Consider the following 22,499-nt stretch of genomic DNA (forward strand, 5'->3'; position numbering starts at 1 on the left):
AAGCCAAGCCGCAAAGGCCAAGTGGATAAGTTCTGAGGCAGCTCAGGACTCACTGGGAGCCTATTTTACACACATGGTTCTAACAAGCTGCCTTATCCAGTTCCCAGTCCATCACCCACTGTACACAGATTAGAAGGGAAGAGAGGGGCTACAGCAAACAGAACATTGAAGCCACAAGCCACGTGATGGCTGATGTTCCACAGCAAAAGAGAAGGCACAAAGAATAAACAGCAGGCAGAAGAGGGGGAAGAAAGGAAGGACCCCATTTGATGGTGGTAACTCCTCACTTGGAAGGCTCTCCTCCTTGTCCTCGCCCAGTCTAGGGCTTACTGCAACTGCCAAAAAGCTCATAACTCCCCACCCACCAGGCTCAGCTCTTTCCCTGAAAAATGTACACCATTGCCTTGTGAATTCTAACTCTGCATGCTCAAAGCTTAGCTCACTCCCTGACCATCCTGGGCTCACCATCTCAGACACAGGTTGCTCAAGACAGAAACGTAGGCGTTTTCTTTGATTTCTTCCATTCCTCAATCTTTTAACTTTCAGTCATCATTTATTGAGCAAATATTTATTGAATGCCACATAGGAGTCAGGTTCTGGGTGATGGAGAGATAATAGTAGTTAAAATATAAAGCTTCTATTCCATGAAGACTATATACTAGTGAGGGAGACACACAATACATAAATTGAATATATCTATATTTACAGATTTCTAGAAATGTTATATATAGAATGTTTCACTTCATCGTGAAAAAAATAAAACAAAGGAATGATGTAACATGGTGGCTGCAATTTGAGTGGTGAGAATGCCAACCAACAGAAATTCTGAGCAAAGGGCACTCCAGGCAGATGGAACAAGAGGTTCCAGAGGCAGGAATGAACCATAACCAGAAAGAAGGCCAGTGTGTGTGGCTGGAGATCACTAAATCGAGGGAGACTGGAGTGAAGTGAGGTCAGAGAGGCAGGGAAAGTGTCCTTAAGAGATCACCCCGAGGGGTTTGGATTTTTTCTGATTACAATGGAAAGCTATTGAAATACTTTTAAAAGATAGTTTGGAGAGAACTTTCAGGTGTGAAGGTAATGCTCTGTATCTTGATAGGGGTTTAGGTTACAAAGTTGTATGCATTTATCAATGGTTATATATATACATAATTCTTGTACATTATATTATATATTCAGAAGACCAAGAAGAGAAAAAGAACTGTAAACAAATATTGAACTACAGTTAAGGATATGTATGCTGGAATATGTCTGCAATTTACTTTGAAATGGATCAAAAAATAAGATAGAATAATGGATAGATAGAGGGATGGATAGATGTGTGATAATGCACATAAAGCATGAATGGTAGGATCTCAGTGGTGGGGATATATGGGTGTTCAACTTTCTTTATGTTTAAAAATAGTAATACTAAAATGTTGGGGGTGGAAGCTGGTCTGATCTTATCTAATCTACATTTTACAAAGATTTTTCTGGGGACTGAATAGAGAATGGTCTGTAGAGGGTTTTTGTGGAAGCAGTGAGACAAATTACAAGGCAATGACAATGATTTGGCCTAGGATAGCACCATTGTACTCTCTGGAATGGATTCCCAATATGTTAATGAGGTTCTGTTCCCAGAAAGCATGAAGAAATGCAAGCTGGGTGTACCTAACATGGTCTACTACTCGACTCAAAATATTGTTTTTTTGAACTGAATAAACAATAAGAGATAAAATTACATATTAGAATGCTCATTGCAACTTAGTGGGATTATTTATGAAAATTTACAGTTATCTCTGAACCATTTACCTACATCGTTCCCACGTTAAGATGACACAGGAATCATCCATCACATCTTTGGTATTTCCCAGGGCTCAATAGATTCCTGTTTATAATGAGCACCTCAAAATTCTACACATTCTTTGTAACATTTTTAAGCTACTGAAATCTGTGTGGTCTCTACATTGTGAGGAACATGCTGGTACAGATCATTGTAGTGGGGAGCTTGGCAATTTAATTAGCTTCACCTTCTTCATGGGTAAATGGTAAAGCTGTGTCAAGGAGGGAAGGTTAAATGAAATAATAAGAAAACTGCATAGCAAGTCTAGTGTTAATTATGATGGAAGATTTGTTTTGAAATATTTTAACATTATGCTAGCTGAATATTTTTGTATTATATGTAATTTCTGCTTTCATGACTTAGTTGCAATAAATTATGGTAATAACGTTTCATAAGAAACAGCATCTCTTCTTAGGGAAGACTTAAAATATTATTATTTCATCAAAGTAAAGAAGGCAAAATTAACTTTGAGTTATATGTTTTTGCTTTGATTTTTGTTGCTGTAGTTTTTGTTTTTGTCCACGAAGGCATTTTCAAGAAGCTAGTCAAATATGGCTTTAGTAGATAAAAGACTTGAGAACCTGCAGATCTTCAAAGTTCTCCAGTGTGTTCGGAACAAAGACAAGAAGCAGATAGAGAAGCTGACCAGGCTCGGATACCCTGAACTCATCAATTTCACAGACCCCGTCAATGGAAACAGTGCTCTGCACTTAGCCTCAGTTTCCAATGACATCGATATGGTCAGCTTTCTCCTGAGTCTCGGTGCTCACCCTGATGTGCAAGATGGAATGGGCTGTACTCCGACTATGAGGGCTGCAGAACTGGGCCATGAATTGTCCATGGAAATATTAGCCAAGGCAAAGGCCGATATGACTATTGTCGATAATGAAGGAAAAGGTAAAAACTCCCAGCATTCTATCCAGCAATTCACTTTGTAGTCAGAAATCAATAAAATGCATTTTTTGCTTTCCAACTTTAGAAGTGAGTTATTCATGGTACATGGTAGTGAAAGTCTAGATTCTCACTCTTATACCAAAGGACACTATCTCCCCATGATTTGAAAATGATGCAGGTATTTCTTAGGGAAGCCAGTTCTGAGAACTTTCTCATTGAAAAAGAATATTAGAATTAGTCAATCTGTTTTTTTGTTTTTTTTTTAACATGAAGAACTTTCAACATGATGCACGTTGATATTTCCATAATCACAATCACCCACTGTAAAATATAAAGTCTTATTTAGAGCTAAAGATGAAGGAGAGCATTTCTTCTTTTTTACATTTTAGAACCTCGAGTAATACTAGATATAGGTTTTGCTCTCAAGAGCAGTCTAATGTAGAAAGTAGTTGCATTTAGGAAGTTGAGGGACAAAGGTGGATTCTGACATAAACTCCAACTTTCTAGTGTCATTTAAAAATGTATTTGAAAATATGAGTTAAAATTTTAGATATGGCATTTCCATGATTATTCAGGTGAGATAGCCCCACTTTCTCACTCTTCCCCTCCCATATCCCATTTCAAGACCACGATCTGGGAGCTTCTTGTCCAAATAACTTAAGGTTCTGGCAGGAGGTGACACAGCCTCATGAAAATCACTAAGAAAATTACCACCAGGCTTAATATAAATTGGTAGATTTAATCAGTTGTTCCAAAGAGTTGCTTCAAGTACAAAGCCATTAACATCAGTACCACATTAGAGAAATGAATCCCGTTTTATAATGTTAATTAATGTTTTCTGACAGGAGCAGAGTCTGCTTTTGTAACTCTCTGTGGACATGGTATTTGATAAGTGACTTTCTTATAACAAGAGGAGAGGACAAAGAAAAGGAAGAATTATTTAATTACTTAATGGCACCACATAACAAAATACGCTTCAGATGCACTCGGGAGTCAAATGTGTTTTAAAATGTTTTATTCTGAAAAAAAATCTCTCAACGCTCTATAGAATATCATTTCCCAAAGTGTGTGTCATGGGACACTGAATCAGTGGGATGTTGATAAGTGCTACAGGCAAAATTGGTTCATTCCGCTGCCAAATTTATTAGAGAAACATTGGATAAAACAAATTTAGACATGTTTATTTTACATTTGTCAGACCGACCAAAACCAGTGACATTTTCCATATTTATTTGACCATGAGATAGTTTTTTAAATGGCATCTTGTATACCTGGAGTTTCATGGAAACTTCAGTACATTCAGAAGAATGGTAACAAAGAAAAGTTTACCTTCTTGAGTTTGAAACAGAGATACAAATCACAAAGAAAGCAGTTTGAGACATTTTATAGCATAAAAAACTAAAGTTATAAAATGTAAACAAGGTAAAATTGGAAACAAGGTCAAATGAGTATCTGTAGCAAATGCAACAGCCATGAGGTTATCTATACTCATTCAAATTAATATTAAACCTACCAAGGTTCTGGAAGACCAATGTATGATAAAAACAACCTGACAAATCAAATAGGAAGAATTAAAAATATAAAATGAAACTTGAAACAAATACAAAATCTTGTTTCACACGTGACCTTGTTAGTACTACTCCCTGCAGCCTTGATTGTGGTTCATGGTATGCCTACTGCACAGAGGGCCTTGTCTTCCCATCAGTGAACCTAGCTTACCTTGCACATCCCTCAGCTCAAAGGCTGTCACTGGCCAAACTCCTTGCTTTATTCCACTGTAGTCTCTCTGCCCTTAACATCCTATTTTCCAGTGATTGACATTTGGCTCACTGCACATTGTTTCAAAAGGATGAGCAAACATTTAAATGGTTAAAATACTTACTGGAGCTTTAGAAGGATGAGGGACATACTCTAGGTCTAACCAGTGCTTTCTCTTTGAACAATTTTGCAGAATATGGAGACGGTAGCACTCTAAGCCAAAAAATTATTTGTTGTCTTAGGAAATTAGTTACAGTGTCTGGAATTATTTTCTTTAAGGGTAAAGCTGGACTAGTTCCTTGTAACACCCATTCCATTGGTTCTCCCATTTATAGGAATGCATCCCCAGTCCTCAATGCAATACGCTAGTTCTATCGTGTATACTTCTTTTTCTCTTTTGTTTTTGGTTCGATCTTGGAATGTTGATTTGTGTCCTTTGTGGCTTAAATAGTCAGCATAGATAGACTTTCACTGTGCATTGCACATGCCATCATTATAAAATAGCCATTTCATAAGTTCCTTAAGGTCTTTGTAATGAATTCAACCTCATCTGTTACTATTTTCTAGATTTTGTTGTTGTTATTGTTTATTGTTGTTTTGGTTCACTCTTGCCTGCTATGACTTCTCTGTCTTTGATTTTATATTTTCAGCTATGTCCTTGACCATCTTTCTATTTTTAACTGTTTGAGTAACTCTATTTTAGATGCATGTTTATATGAGATATATTTCAGTTTCGATTTTCACATGAATTGTATTTTTATTTTAATGGTAGAGTTTATCCAATTTACATTTATCTAGATGCTCCATAGGTTTGGCGTCAGAACTGTCACTTATTTTATATTATGAAAGCATAATATATTTGATTTATATAAATACACAAATATGTATAAAAATATTTTCCTCTATGGTCCATGTGTTCTTTGTTTTGTTTTGCTGTGTGTGTATATTTTCCTTCTCACATTTTCTAAAATTAATGGTATGTTTTTGGTTCTTTTAATGGCTAACTGGACAGCTTTACATATACTTAAAACTCTGTTTATTGAATTAGCACTTTAAACAGTATTCATTAATATTTCTCTATGAAAGATGAGATTGGTACAAGAACCCTTCCTCTCACCTCCTTTACCTCCCTTCCAGTACCTAATTTTAGTACATTAAAATCATTTTAGTTCTTTCAGTGATTCTTTTCATACCTTTAAATAATAAACATCTATCTCTTTATCTGTTTTTAATAATATCTCAAACTCCAGCAGTAAAAGATAAAGAAAATCAAATGCTTACACTGTCTCTCCTTCCCTCTCTTCCCTCCAAGTTTTGTTAAATTACATTATTATTTCTACATTACTGTGAATTACAATATTCTTTTCTGTATCTAGAATTCCTAAGGTGATTGAACTTTTGTTCAATGGTTGAAGGGGTTCAGCATCTATCATGGGTATTTTAGTCACATATTCTCTGTTGATCTCCTGTTAGACTCATTTTTGTCATCAAGTAGTTTAGCTCACTCCTTTGGGCTTATATCCTTTGATTTCTTGCATCTTTAAACTTATATGTCCATCACTTTTATATATGAACAATAGCTTGACTGAGTATTAAAAATTCCCTGTTTTCTTTTCCAAGTGACATTGTAGAGCTCCTTTGGTTATTTTCTAGTACTGAATGTTGCTGTGCCAAAGTCTTGCAGCCAGCTTGACTTTTCCTCTTTAGAAATGACTTGAATTTTTAACTGGATGCTCACAGGACACTTTCTTACCTAGCTTTACCTAGGCACCATCTTATGGATTGTTCTTAATCAATTTTTCCTGAGACTCAGTATACTCTGTCAGATCTAGGTTTTTCCTTCAAGAGAGTTTTCTTCTATTATATCTCTCCATTTTTTTCTGTTCCATTTGTTCTTTTATTTTTGAACACCAATTACATACACGTTAAATATTCTTTGCCTCTCTAGAACATTTAAACTGTTGCATCATATCAGTTCCGTTTTTCTTTCAAGTTCTTTCAAGTTTTTCTTCCATGTCCCTGACCATGGTTTTGGCGATGTCTGCTCTCCTTTTTCCTGCTTCCAATGTGAACCACTTTCATTTCTTTAGTGGTTTTACAATATTTTTCTCTACCATTTCTTTTTTTAAGCTCTGCTTGCTCAAATTCATCTTTTCTTTCTATTTATCTTTTATTGTCCTAGAAGTACTTATTTTAGGTTCAGTCTAGCTTTGCACTTTTGTTTCAGAAAAAAATATATTTAATTTCTTTGTTATCATGGAAATGGGTCAGTCAATAATTTTCATGTCATATAGTTTTTTGAGTATATAATTTTTGCCTAGTGTTTGTCATCAAGTTTCTTTCCTTACCTTTCTTTCAGTATCTTTTTTCATAGGTCACATGCTGGTTTTTTGTTGATTATTGTTCCTCTTTGAATGAAGCCTCTTTTTAGAGTGAAGTCATTACAAAGTCAGTTTGGAGTTTGACTGCTGTTTACCTGACTTTCTTATCAGGGGAATATAAACAATACCCCTGGTCTGTAGTACATTTTTGACATGGGTTATGCTGAGGGTCTGTATGTCACAGGTGCTGGGTATGAGGATTTAGCATTTTTCTCTCTTCAGTAAACAAAATGATTTGCCAAAGTGTCAGAGCCCCTTGCCATCTAGTTTTTCTTCTCACTGCTACTACACAGACAGCCTGCTTCCTATAAACATGGCTGGTCTGCACATTTCATCATTATGTACCATCTCCTTTGCCACTCTGCAGTTTCAGAGGGGATCCAGGGATCCACCAATAGTCCTCTGTCACACACAACCCTGCATATTCCAAGAAGGGACACTGGGGTATAGACTGCAGGATGCCAAATACCCAGGGTCAACCGGAGCTCACATCGCAGCACTCAAATTCTTCCCAAACAAAGTCTTATCACATTTTGGTTATGACTGTTTTCTGGCTCTTATAAGAAGTTGGGTTTCTTTTCTGGTATCTCTGTCTTGGTGTTTCAGTTGATTTCAGAGGGAAAACCAAGGCATAAACATCTTTGCTCTATCACCTTCAGCTAGCTAATTATGAATTTTTAAATTATTCTTTGTTCCTTCCTATCTGATCCAAATATAGAGAGACTACTAATTAAGTATTCTTTGGGGATTCTATTTTTCTACAGGTATTTTGTTTTACTGCATTTTACCTACTAAGAGGCATTATCGCTGTGCACTGATTGCCTTGGAACATGGTGCAGATGTCAACAATTGTACCTATGAAGGAAAGCCAATATTCCTTAGAGCTTGTGAAGAAGCACATGATGTTAAAGATGTGTGCCTGACATTTTTGGAAAAAGGAGCCAATCCAAATGCTGTCAACTCAGTATGACTATTCCTGTGATTATAAATATTCCTTTTTTCAATTATAGAAAAAATTTTCAATACACTAATAATCTCTATTAGTGTATTTTTTTCATTTGAATATGGTAAAATTATCCTGTTAGGTTACACTGTTCATTTCTGTTCAAAATACTTTAAGATGATATACTTTCATCATCTTTATATGGCATGGCCATGATTCTATAATCTATTTCCTAATTATGTTTGGAAAATTGGTATTTATTATGTATAATGTTAAAAGATCATTATAGGAAATAGAAAAGATATTACTGATGCCTAATAAAAATTTATCTTCTTCAAAAGAAAATATGTAGTTCTGCTGTTTCCCTTAATCATTTTGAGTTTTGAATTTTGAGTTTTCTTATATTTTAATTGTCATTTCCCAACAATAAAAATAGATTTTCTTCTCATTAGAAAACACCTATAGCCTAATTTTAGCATGTGTTTTATCCTCTTTTCTCCCTTATTGCTCTACTTTCTTTGCAAGAAATTGCATTTTGCAGCATGATGTTCTTACAGGGACTTTTGGTGTGACCTTGACTCCAATTTTAGCATTCTACATTTTGGACACTGACCCATTTTACTGGCTTCATTTTTCCTATTTGTTACGTGAAACCAATAAAACTGTACAGAACTGAACGTGTCAGTGTGACTCTAAGGCCAAATGGATTTAGACCATATTTATACGGAATATGTTATTTAGCATGACAGGGATAAACAGCATCTGATCTGTTTCACGTCCAGTCCACAGGTCGTACGGCTTTAATGGAAGCATCAAGAGAAGGAGTGGTAGAACTAGTTCGAGGGATATTGGAAAGAGGAGGTGACGTGAATGCATTTGACAATGACAGACATCACGCCGCACACTTTGCTGCCAAAGGAGGCTTTTTTGATGTAATAATCTACTCTTCGCTTTAAAATTTGTTGCTAAAAATATTCTCTTCTTTTTCTCAACATCTTAAAATATCATGTAGGTTACACTGATAGAATTTTTTTCTGAGTTATCTTGATTTTCTGAAATAATTCTAAAACTATATTTTATACCAAATATTAACCTTCAAAACATATTTTAGCTCTTTATTCAGTTTTATCTGCTTGCTAATTTATTCTTTTAATATTGCTAATAATGTTTTTCTATATTTTTAATTATGACAACTTAAAGGTTTTGCCAACCGGGATTACTCTATTTTATGACTCCATTACACATTAGAATTTTCACAGTACAGTATGATCTAATTTTGGGGAGAACAATGCCAATATACTCATCTCCCTGATGTTTGAGGCATCTAATGACTCACCTAAATTTTTAACTCTAAGTATTCTTATTATCTGGATATATCAGCAAAGGATATCTCATAGGTACAGTGATATTGCAGAAACAAAATAGAAATCAATGCTATTCTATTTTTTTTAATTCTGAATTATATCTAAAATTTCTTTACTGAGTTTTTCTGAGTTTTAACATAATTATCTTTATTTTGTCATAGGGTCTCTTCCCTGCAATAAAAGTATATAGCACAGTAGAAGTCACATCTGTTTGGTAAAGAATTTGCTCCCCTGATGATGCTTGCCATAGTCTGATGCTTTCTAAAATTGTCTAAATTTACTTCAAAACGGTAGTGCCCCAGCTGAGTATAGAGTTTTCTATACTCTAGATCAATGTTGTTTGATAGAACTTCTGGCAGTGATGGAAATGTTCTGTATCTGTGCTGTACAATATGGTACAATACACTATACATGTGGTTTTTGAGTACTTAAACTATGGCTAGTGGAAGTAAGGAACTGAATTTTTTAAATTTGTTTTCTATTTAATTCATTTTAATTTAATTCAAATTGACACTCTGGATAGCACAGGTCTAGGGTCCCAGTTTTCATTCAGTAAACGTACATTCCTATTCCTCTACAATATCCACTATTTATTTTGCAGATATTGAAGCTTCTCTTTGCCTATGACGGAGACATAGGGCTGATTGCAATGAATGGCAACACACCACTTCATTATGCTGCTATGGGTGGTTTTGCAGATTGCTGTAAATATATAGCTCAGCGAGGTAAAATGGTCTACCAATTTCATGCCTAAAGAATTTATAATTTTCCAACACTGTAGATGACCAGAGAATTTCAGCCTGTCAAATGTCAGTTGCTTATCTCACACATATATGTAGAAAGAAAATTAAACTTTTTTTCTTATTTACCTTCTGTTAAATCATGAATCTGGCCTTGAAAGTGATAAAAATTCATTTCTCAAGTATTTTTAGGTTATTATTAAAAATCTAAAGAGAATTGTTTATGAGTCAACCAATTATTAAGGTGCTTATAGTTATTAAATTCCTATTTTAAAAATGTAAATATCAATCTAAAAAAAGACAAACACTAGACACCATGTCTTTTATTTGCATTCTTAATTATTTTATTTTTAAAAATGTACTATCATGTCAAGTGCAAAGATAACATTTCTGGGTAATTTTAAATTATGGGGGAAATATTTTGGGGAGAAACACATGAAATAAAATGAAAAATTTCATGGAACATTTGAAATATAAGTAATATTTATTATTTTAGATTTTTCTGTAGCTTTCAAATAATTATTAACTTAGGAATATAAACTATGTTATGTATAGCTCAATGTATTCCTTAAAATAGTAATATTAGCCAATTAAGTTTAAAGATTTGGATCAATTTGGTGTTAATTACATGCTAATTAAGTGTACATTCAAATTTATTAACTCTTTGTTAGAGAGGGAACTGCATTCTGCTGAATGTTATGGTAGTGGGTTTTTTTTTCTTTTCCAGTTTATGAGAAATGGGTAGAAACTTAAAGTTCAACAACTCTATAACAGAGCAGAGAAAGTGCTTTTATTTTCCTGTCTTCTACAGAGGAACAGAAATTTTGAAGTCACTGGGACCCTAGAGAGCCTATACTGTAACCACTAACATTATAAATAAGACTAACGTGCCTGCATAACTAATGGTGTAATAACTGATCCACTTTGACTTTTTTCACCTTGTACAAAGCTCACATTCTTTCCCCATTCCCCTAAAATAAAAAACAGATAAAGGAAAATATATCAACTGCAATTTTTGCCCTCATCAACTGTCTCATCAGTCTTATTTTCAAATCTGTCACCATCAGCAGATTATTTTGACACTTCATTTTTAACATTGTGTATTTCTAGAAACTAAAGATCTGTCCGGATTGAGACAAGCTTCTTCAACTTTAACATGCTGATTCCTTTCTTATTGGGACAAACATCCCGCAATATATACTCTACCATTTATGTACTCCTGGGATAAAGTCAGAGAAAGCAAACTGAGAAGTAAAGGGCCAGAGCTTGCCAAAGGCCTTGCCTGGTGATGCAGAAAAGATTCATCCTCCTGGCCGGCTCACAAGACTAGGCTGTGTTTCTGAAATAAATGTCTGAAAATGTTCTGAGTTCTGTAGCATGTTTGGAAGTACAACCACCAGATCCTATGTGGGTGACCTATTTCCATACCAGGCAATTGCTTATCTAAGGCAATCAGAGCAGCAAGAAACCATTGGTCACGAAATGCTCATTTCTGAGTAAACTCCCTGGGTGTAGTCTCTTTTATTCTTAAATGTAAGGGCTGGATTCTTTTCCCACATTAAACTACCTTCCTCAGTATGCTCCTCTTTTGTCCCTGATCTTGTCCCTGGAGTAATTTACAACTCCCTGTAGGCGGTGTGAGGCCAGATCCAGGGGAGAGGAGGGGAGTTTAGAATAGTTCTCCTGAAGCCCCTGTGCAGGGTTCTCCTTCTCTTGGGCCTTTTGACAGCACAGTCAGCTGAAAGTTGAGTATCTCAGCCACAGAGGCACATAAATCACAAAGGGAATGAATGGATCTTTATTTACTAATGATAAAAGAGGAGACAAAATCAAAGGGAGCGGAAAATGCCTTCATATCTTTAAGCTGGGATGTTGGAGTCATTTATCCACACAAAATTTCTAACAGGGAGGAAACTAGGAGCAGAAGAAGGCAAGATAAAGCCGCTTTAAAACCCTTTGATCCTTAGTGCTGGGGTGAATATAGGAGCGGATTGGGAGATGGTAGATAAACCCCCAGAAACCCTGAATAAGCGAAAAAGCTAAATAAAAACAGCATACTCAAGATGACTATGGAATTATACTATGGAATTATTATGCTATGGAATTATACTGTTGAGACCAGTCTCAGGTCACTTTCCCAATAAGTCACTATTCTTCAAACTGTCCAATATAAAAATTTTAGAATCTTTATTGTTCCAATGCTCTTTTTGAGTTTTTCTATCACTAGTAAAATTATCAGCCTTCATATAAAATTTTAATTTTTGACAATGCCATAGGAAGTGCTAATGTTGAAAAACACTGGTGATTAATTTTCTTTTTGATAAGGAATAAAACTATAAAGTGTTGGAGGGGCGTGTTTTATTTTTGCATTCGGCCACTTTTACATTTTGGATGCTAGAGATACTGATGTTAGAGAATCTTTTTTGATTATGTGATGCTTGCAAAGCAACAGAAGAGCCTTCTAGATTCAAAACACTAGAAAGAGCATCTTCATAGTCTGACTTATAATGGGTTTTTAGTGTCTCCAGACACTTATTACAGACAACACAGCCTTCTTGATAGCATTAAGTAGACTCCTTGATGCATTCAGAAAAGTTTATTTATTTGGAGAATGCTTACATGTAACGTTGGTCCCATCATTTTAAGTAAGGGTCCAAAAAGGAAAACGGATTTTAATGCCTAATTGCACAGTTCTTATGCTGGAATTCTTTCAGGTTTGATAAACAAATTTACTTTTCCCTCTGTTAGGCTGTTCACATGACCTTACTGCAAAACAGCAGGTCAATATAAATTACATTAACTTCATGGAGAATACAGTTAAAGCATAGTTTAAGATTTTACACAGATTTAGTCATAATCTTTCAAAAGAAGCAGGTGTCAGTTAGCATCCTGAGTTCCTAAAGTCCTATTTAAGCTGTTTGAATCCAGCTTCCTTCCAAATTCAAATGTCACCCTTACTCTTTCCCGCTAGTCAGGAAGCCTCCTTAGCAAGTATCCCAATATGATATTTGTTTCAAATATCTATAGGGATTAATGTCCTAATCCTTTGGGAAAAGATACTATCAATTGGAAACATATCTCCCTCAGAATTCACCAAAGTAAAGCTCACAGAAAAAAAAAAAGCATAGCTTAATTTTGTAGTTACAATAGCTAAATGTGCTTACCTCTATATACAAGTAATTTGGGGAGCAACTTTTGATTAATCACTAGAAATTTAAAAAACCGTTGGATGCATGTCATTTGTGGAGTCATGCAGATGCCTTGGCACCATTCATAATCATGATGCTTCCTGTTTTAGGATGTGATCTGAAATGGAAGAATTTGGAGCATAAAACGCCCAGGGCCTTGGCTAAGGAAGGCGGCTTTAAAGCAGCCAGCAAAGAAATACGGCGGGCGGAGCGAATCGCTAATAAACTGGCCAGGCCAGGAGCCAAAAATCCGAATCCACGATTGTACCTGAAACTTCACGATTGGTCCATAGAACATGAGACTTTCCTTCGGGAAGCCCTTTCGTTTGTGGACAGGGGCGATGGGACAGTCACCAAGGAAGACTTTGTGCTGGCGCTGGAGGAGAAGCAAGATTTTATGAGCTCAGAACAGATAGCTACCATAGCTCAACTTCACGAAAAAGTCCGGGGCGGAGGGGTCAACATTAACGAGTTCTTTAAAGGAACCAAATACTTAAGCAAGTCTTATGTCCTGGGATCCTATGGGCCTAAGAAAACTAAAAAAGGGATGGCCAAAAAAGCCAAAAAAGGCAAGTTTGTTTTACCCCTCCCAATCTGCATCATCCCTGACCACGTGTTTCCACGCCGGAGCGAAGGTGGGCCGCCTTGTTACATGATTGAAACCTACAAGCATGTAACTGATTGCAATCGCTTTAACCGAGATCATCCACCCGAACATCCCATTCAGGATGACTCTGCTTGGTACATTGATGATCCAGGGAAGGTCTTTTCAAACATTAATTTTATCACCAAGGCGGGAGACCTGGCATCTCTGAAAAAGGCGTTTGAATCAGGAATACCTGTGGATATGAAGGATAATTATTACAAGACACCCCTAATGACTGCATGTGCCAGTGGAAACATAGATGCGGTCAAGTTTCTTCTTGAAAGAGGGTATGCCTTTTGGTTGAGTGAAATTTAGATTTTTGGGAGCCTTCACATTTCAAGGAAGGCTAAGACACATTCAGCTCCAGAATTTAAGTAGTACAAGAAAGGGCTTCATTCCTGAAGTCCAGATCACAAATAGATCTTATACCGGGAACCAGGCTAATGGAGCATAGGAGTGTGTGTACGCAAAGACCGTTTGCCAATAACAGCTATGCACACAGTGAAGGCCAAGAAGTTTTCTCTCTGAGGGTAGACAAAGCCTTCTGATTGGGTATCCCTGGCCTCCCAAGACAATTTAATTTGGTCTCAGAGCTTTACCTAGATGATGTGGAGTTGCTTTTTATTTTATTTTAAATTAAAAACAGAATTTTTTTTATTGTGGTAAGAGCAGATAGCATGAGATCTACCCTCTTAAATTTTAAGTGTAGGGTACGATATTGCTAACTATAATCACTATAGTGATTATAATATTGTAGAGCAGAGCTCTAGAACGTACTCACTTTACATGGAGTCATTTTTAAATGTCTCTTTTTTCTTTCTTTCTTTCTTTTTTTTTTTTGGAGGGGATCCCAACAAATTCAAGCAATTTGATGGTAGCCATAATGACTAAGCACGTTTCATTCCCTTTTCCTTGGTTCATTTGTAAATATCTTTAAAATAACAAAGCATGACATTTAGTTTAACTTTTTAATCTAAAGCAATTTATCAGGTTTAAGTCCTTCTTTTTACCATTGCTGAATAACCTGGGGTAACTTTCTTAACCTTTTTGTGCCTCAGTTTTCTCATTTTTTTAATGGGGTTCTAATGGAACTCAGCTCACAGGATTTGTTGAAGATTAAATGAGTTAAAATATGTAAAGCACTTAGTAGCCCAGTAATTGCAGGCTTGATAAAAGGTATTATTGTTATTATTACTATAATGTTTAACTTCAAAGAAGGATTTAAATGTGTTTATTATAGAGAGGGAGTATAAAGCAACTAATGACAATGTGAAGTGTTGGGCAGAGAATTTTTAAATAGGACTAAAATTTTATTTTATCTTTTCATAGTTTCTGAATGATATATTGCTTTCAATAAAATCAAAAGAATTAATTTTCTTTTTTCATTTAATTTTAATTTTATATTGGAGTATAGTTGATTTAAAATGTGCTAGTTTCAGGTGTATAGCAAAGTGATTCAGTTATACGTATACATATCCATTCTTTTTCAGATTCTTTTCACATATAGATTATTACAGAATATTGAGTAGAGTTCCCTGTGCTATACAGTAGGTTCTTGTTCATTATTTATTTTAAATATAGTAGTGTGTATATGTTAATCACAAACTCCCAATTTATCCCACCCCCTCACCTTTCCCCTTTGGCAACCACAAGTTTGTTTTGGATGTCTATGAGTCTGTTTCTCTTTTGTAAATAAGTTCATTTGTATCATTTTTTGATACAAAATTTTGATACATTATAATGCTTAAAATTTTAATAATGAAGGTGCATTTAAAAATTCATAACATACAGAGAAAGTAGATACAAAATGAAATAATATAACTTTACTGTTTCCTGTTAGCTTTGATCTTTCATTGGATCCAGTTTTTCCCTGATTTTAATGATGCAAAATTGTAACCCTTAGGTTACAATTGTAACCTAAGGATCTAAGGGTTAAAATTGTAACCCTTAGGGTCTAAGCACCTTTTAAACTAAACAAAATGTATATATACACAAAGTTAAGACTGTTATATAATGAAGAACACAGGTCAAGAAAAATTATGGCACAGAATTTAACTTGACCCAAACCTTCCTTGGTTTACAGTTGAACAACCTGATAAAACTATGAAACCTTCCTTAGCATTTTTAGCCTCCAGTGCTTGGAATAACCCATATTTTTAGCTCATGCATCTACCTCATTTTACAGGGCTAACGTCAATGCAACAGATAATTTTCTGTGGACTCCGCTTCATTTTGCATGCCATGCCGGCCAACAGGATATTGTTGAGCTTCTTGTTAAATCTGGAGCTGTGGTAGATGCCCTTTCAATCAACAACTCAACTCCCTTAAGTAGAGCCATTGAGAGCTGTAGACTGGATACTGTAAAATACCTACTTGATATTGGTGCTAAATTCCAGCTGGAGAATAGAAAAGGTATGTGTTCTCATTATGGGTGATAAGGGTTAGAAAAGGAGGATTTATGTTAGATTCCAAACCCGTTTACATCTATTCTTGTAGGACCACATTTTCCCTTGAGTCACTGCTGCAAAAACAAACCTGAGTTAAATGTTATGGAACTTTATCATATACACAGTGCTTCTCAAATCATTGGTGTAAAAGAACCAGTTCTTTATGTTGGCGATCCATTGTGGACGGAGACTTTTGCAAAATACAATGAAAAATGATTTACTAGAAAAATGAAGAGGAAAACCCCCATAAAATACAAGTCCAAACTTTCTTTTATCATTGGATTCAAATGACATAAAATTGCTACAAAAATTTCTAAACATTTTCTCTTAATCCCTGTATTTATTTCACTGTGGCTGCGTAACCATTAGTTTGTAGACTGACACCAGTCTGCAGATCACATCATGAGTCATCACTCTGTCTTAACAGTCAATTCCTAATAATCGGCATAGTTTGAAGCCTCTGTAGACTTTGGATTCCTTCTAAAGTTGGACAAATCATTCCTGAATTGAAGCTCTCTCTAGAAAGTAAATGGGAAGCCTACCTTATGTCATAAATATCCCGTGTGAATACGTGGAGGTGTTATTTTCTTAGAGTGGAACCCATTGCTTCCTTTTGATCTGAAGGAGCTTTAGTATCTCTGGCTGCTTCAGGCTGCCTCTGAGTCACAGGTAATATTGTTAGGTCTGCCTGAGGACGTTACAGGTGTCATAATACCCAGCCATCTGCATAGAGCACTTGCGACCTCCAGCTTCCCAGGCCTTTTTTTTTTTTTTTTTTTTTAACATCTTTATTGGAGTATAATTGCTTTACAATGGTGTGTTAGTTTCTGCTTTATAACAAATTGAATCAGTTATACATATACATATGTTCCCATATCTCTTCCGTCTTGCGTCTCCCTCCCTCCCACCCTCCCCATCCCACTCCCCTAGGTGGTCACAAAGCACCGAGCTGATCTCCCTGTGCTATGCGGCTGCTTCCCACTAGCTATCTATTTTACATTTGGTAGTGTATATATGTCCATGCCACTCTCTCACTTTGTCACAGCTTACCCTTCCCCCTCCCCATATCCTCAAGTCCATTCTCTAGTAGGTCTGTGTCTTTATTCCTGACAAATACCGTATGCTAACACATATATATGGAATCTAAGAAAAAAAAAAAAAGGTCATGAAGAACCTAGGGGCAAGACGGGAATAAAGACCCAGGCCTTTTTGAATATACCTCCTTCCATCATGGGAATGGGAGGACAATGTAAAATTGTCACACACAAAGGAATGTGTGCACGTGGGAAGAGAACCAGCACTCAGATATTCAAAATGTAATCTACCACTATTTCCTATCAACTTTTTAAGAAACATGCTCAAAATAATTAACAAGAAGAAATGGTTTTGCTGGTAAACGGCACTCTAAATGATGAGATTTTAGAGCTGGGGCCACCTTAGAGAGTATCTGATCCAGCTCTGTGACTTTATACATACCATTCGCTTCAGTAATCACCCTTGGTACTGCATGCTTAGAGCTGATGTGCTGAGATTTTGCTACATGGCTTATTATTAATCTGTTTAATGAAACTCTGAATTTATGTTTTAAACAGGGCATACTGCCATGGATGTTGCAAAGGCTTATGCTGACTATAGAATAATTGGTTTGATTAAGGAAAAGCTGGATAACTTGCCAAAACCAGCAGAAAATCAAAAAACAAAAGGCAAGCCGCCGCTTAAAGTGAAGACTGAAGGCCCTGAGATTAAGAAGGAAGAGGTATGAAAAGCAGTTGACCTCCCATTAGTAACTGGTGGGGCTGCGGCACCATTTACATATTGTTACAGGACATGGGCAAATAATATGCAGTCCATGTTTTCAGCACCATTATGCAATAGTTTCAAAGAAATATCTAGCAAGAAATTTCCTGTTACTGAAAAGCCTAAAAAGTACTAATTGCAAACAGAATCCACACAAAAACCAGTTGGTTCAACCAAATACCATTAGAATGTTGGAAAAAGAACTGGTATTGGATATGTATACACTCAGACATGAATTATACAGATTTGATGGGATGGCCCAAAAAGGGAAGAAGAGTAACCCTTATGAGAAATGAAGTAAAGCATGATTTTCCTTCATTTTGGTTTCATAATCTTTCACTACCCACCTTACCACTCCACTCCCAAAGAATTTTAATGATTACTATGAACCCAGGGATATGTAACTTGGATATCCTGCAAAATAACTCTAGAAGGTTTTAAAGGTGTTAAATTGCCCCTGGTAATCTGGAATGGTTTGGGTGCCTCTAAATTAGCAGCAGAAGATTGAGGTTGTTGTTTATGGGGATTTCTGAGACACCAAGACTTTGTCATTCATTAGCAGGAAGCTTTAAGTACATTTCTAGACTGGAAGCTTCTTTTAGGGAAGCAGATGGATCCCTAGAGATTCTTGGCTGACACAAGATAGGGGATGAAATCAGGAAGGAAAAGCTTTAATGTTATCAAATTAGAAAGGGTTAGAGAAATGTAGGTGGTAGGAAGTAGATAGAGTTGAAAGGATGATAGGCAGACAATAGAGAGTAATAAGCATGGAGGAAGAGAGTAAGGATGGCCAGAGGTGAAGGAGGATTGATCAGCTAAAGCTCCTAATACATGCACCATTATCATTTTGGTAGGAATACATCCTTCTGATTAATAATGGCCACAGGTCAAGGATGGATATCTGAAAGACTTTTGTGATCTGTCACTAATACTAATTAAATAAAGTTAAACAAGGCAAACGAATGATCTCTCCCCACCCAAAATTATAATACTATTCTATTTCATTTCAAATTATAATTTGTATAGTAGCATTTTTAGTTTTTTCTGGCTTCAGAGTAAGATGCAGAACAACAAATAATGTTAGGAAGTATATATAGGTTTTTGCAATTGATAGTTTTTTTTTTGGTCTTGTTTCCAGGAGCCACTTTCATCAATGTATACTGTACCAACCATAGTGGAGAAAAAGAAGATGCATAAAGATAATGTGGTTTACCTCAATTCATTGATTACCAGTGGTTATACCAAGAAAGTGGATATCACATTTATTCCACAGAGGGTAAGTACTTTAGAAAGATCATAACATGGTATAAACTCATGATGTCATTTTTCAAATACTTTTTATGCAGAACACCCAAACAAATGTCCTTATCTTTTATAGTTATTATTTGGAGGTGTCCTTTTTCTAGGTCCTACTACTTCTGACTAAGTAAGTCCAACTTGTATAGCTTCCAATATCTGGTATTACTATTTTCTGTATTAACATTGTAATTTTCCTTGAACAACTGAAGTCTTCTTCAGTTAGTGCCATTCCTTATAGCCATGTAGTCACCGAGTTCTATAGATACTTTCTCTGGGTACTCCTTAGAGCCCAACCCTTCCTCTTTTTACACACTATCACCATCTCACTTGGGAGTTTCATACTAATCAAGACTGGATTTATTCAGTGGCTTCCTTAAACATCTACAATTAAAAAGGTGAAGATGTCTTTGGAGAATAAGAGTGGTCTTGACAATGTGCATCAAGCCATGCTGAATAAGAGACCACCAGCTCCTTCTGCCCTCTACTGTGAAAATAATTTTGACTTCCCCATAAGACATAAAGGCAGTAAACCCAAACTATCTATTAACTCCATTGCTTCCTGGTTTTGACATCCTAAAAATGATCAGCAGCTGGCCTGAGGGTCATCAGAGAGGTAACTGAAGAGCATTTCAGTTGTCCAAATAGTCACCATCAGAAACAGCGATGCCCACATAACTAAAAATGTCGTGTAAGAGATAAAAGTTAAAATAGATTTAGAAATAAATTTGATAGTTTTAAATTAACCATCTTGAAGATTGTCTGGATATTGGCATGTTTATTGGCCATCATACTCACACCTGCTCTGGATGTGGTTGTTTATTTAAGATCTGGAGTCCCAAAGCCACGACAGCAGAGCTGATCAGGAAGAGGGAACTGCGCCGGGAGCGGTTCTCGTACGAGGTAGATTTTGATGACTTCATGATGCCCTTTCAGAAGCACATCACAGAGAAAGCACAAGCATTGAAAGCTGCCTTCAAGACCTAAATCACAGCAGTTGCTTCTTGGGATAAACGTTTTGAGGCCCAGGGACCAAACATTGGAGAAAGTAGATATTTCCATTAAAGCCAAAACAATCCACAGGTAACCAAATATTTGTTTTTGCTTTAACAGCTATAAATATTCTGAGCTGTCTAGAGAAGGTGTGTTTTATTTTGCAATGAATTGCATGTTATTCTGCATAAATCCCCCAATCTTCCTCAAGAATGTAGTAGAATAAATGGCACTTTTTGTTATAAGCATAGTGTCATTGTCAAAGAATTTACAAGATTTACACCATTATGTTTGTTAAAGATATCATTTTAGTGGAAATGGATGAAAACAATTTGATATTAGGGAAGAGAAGTCATTTTTAATCCATTAAGAAAGCAGTTTTCTTCTCACACATCATAAGTGATATGGATTAGATATTGTTTTTGTTTTTTTATGGCATTGGTATATTAGAAAACAGGCTAGTTATTTTGTAAAATGGTCTTTAATTGGGCCTGATTTGTCTTATATTTCCTCAAGAATAGATTCAGGTGATGCATCTTAGGCAGGAATACCACAGACATGATAGTGTGCCCTTTTCAGTACATCATATCAGGAGGCACATGATGTTGATATGGGATGTAAACTTTGTCAACTTTCGTCCCTTGATTAAAAGTGGTATCTACCTGGTTTCTCCTCTGTAAAGTTACTCTTTTTCCTTTTGTACTTAAGAATCTCATGGATATATCCTTTGAAACTACGTAAATTTCCTGTTACTCCCATGACTTTCACCCTCTAATTTTAACACTCATGGATGACTTTTGCCTGAAAAAATTATTACAGTGATGGTTGCCATAAAATTATTTTCTAATCTCATCATTCTTTCTATATTTCTTAGTTGGCTTTGTATTGTTGGTCAGAGCTTTCTCTTCTTCACCATTAATTTGTGTATTGGTTATGTAATCAGTATGGACTCACGGTTTTCTTTTTTGCTTAATGGGTTATAATCCTTTACTATCATTATTTATTTTGGTGCTCAAATTGTTCCTGATTTGGCCAGTGGAAGCTCCTTCAAGCTAGCTCCTGAGGACAAGACATTATGTTTCCTTAAGTAACTAGAGGACTCTTTATTTCTTGAATGTGAGGGAAGATGACTATCCATGGTTTCACTCAGGAGCAAGGAAAATGAGTCTGCAACGGTAGATTTTCAGAGTCTAAAATTCTCTGCTATCACCTGGTGAATACAACACATTCTCAATGCCAGTTTCATAGATAGTGCTGTTCTGTGATCACCCTCAACCATCTGCAAACATAACCTGAGAGAAAGTGTTAATGTCAAATCCTATTCTCTCTCATATATATGAAGTGTTTATATTCATTTGGATGACTCAACAACATGCTTGAATGAGAGTTGTGTGAGGGGACATTCAAGTGACTGTTTATTTTGAGTTTAACTCTAAACTCAAACAGAGCAAAGCCAAAGTTCTCTGATGCCCCATAAGGCCATCAGTGCTATTCAAAGAGTGGTCCATCGATCAACAGCATCAACATCACCTGGGAGCTTGGCCCCCTCCCAAAAAATTATTGTACAGAATCCTATATAAGCATAAAAAATATTTTGTAGAGGACATTTTACTGGCATAAAAAGACAGTCTGTCAAACTTAAAAATGTTAAGTTAAAAAATATTATAAATAGTATGAATAGTAATTTCAGATTTGTAGATATGCAACACACATAAATAGTAATTTTTCTGGATTTTAGAATTATGAATTGACTGTTATTATCTTATTTTGGCTCATCTGCTTTATTTTTTACATTGAATATGTATTAATTTACAATAAAAAACAAACAACAGAAGAAAAAAAATACAAGTCAACCCAGAAGTCCAGCATACCAAAGTGATTTTATTAGTATCTGCCTCTTTTATTCCCTTATATATATTGACTAGTTAAAATTCTCTCAGAAGGAGACACTGAGCCAAGAAGTCAGGTGCAAGTGATGTGTTAAAGAAACGGTCCCAGGAAGACCAGGTGAGGGAAGCAGGCCAGGGAAGGGAAAAGAAGCCAAGCACAGGGGAGCTTTCTGATGAAACCCCAGCTTCCATCCAACCTGTGGGGAGCTGTGGAGCACCAGGCAAAGGCTCTGGGCTTTGGAATACCAGGTCAATCAGTTACAGACTACAGTCTAGAGAGGGTACCAGTAAGGCTACTCCAGTGCTCAAGGGCAATTCAGTGAATTGGGTCACGTTGGGAA

The 22,499-nt window shown here is 35.9% G+C and overlaps 1 protein-coding gene across 1 annotated transcript; it reads left to right on the forward strand.

The window, feature by feature from the left end:
• The first annotated feature begins 2,373 nt into the window (after window positions 1-2,373).
• Window positions 2,374-20,263, forward strand: ANKEF1 (ankyrin repeat and EF-hand domain containing 1). Its single transcript, XM_061209316.1, has 9 exons — window positions 2,374-2,719; window positions 7,620-7,819; window positions 8,581-8,730; window positions 9,764-9,887; window positions 13,201-14,023; window positions 15,922-16,148; window positions 17,776-17,939; window positions 19,119-19,256; window positions 20,105-20,263. The coding sequence occupies exons 1-9, from the start codon at window positions 2,374-2,376 to the stop codon at window positions 20,261-20,263; spliced, it is 2,331 nt and encodes a 776-aa protein (XP_061065299.1).
• The last annotated feature ends 2,236 nt before the right edge of the window (window positions 20,264-22,499 follow it).

This window comes from Eubalaena glacialis, chromosome 13 (assembly GCF_028564815.1).
Source record: "Eubalaena glacialis isolate mEubGla1 chromosome 13, mEubGla1.1.hap2.+ XY, whole genome shotgun sequence".
NCBI lineage: Eukaryota > Metazoa > Chordata > Mammalia > Artiodactyla > Balaenidae > Eubalaena > Eubalaena glacialis.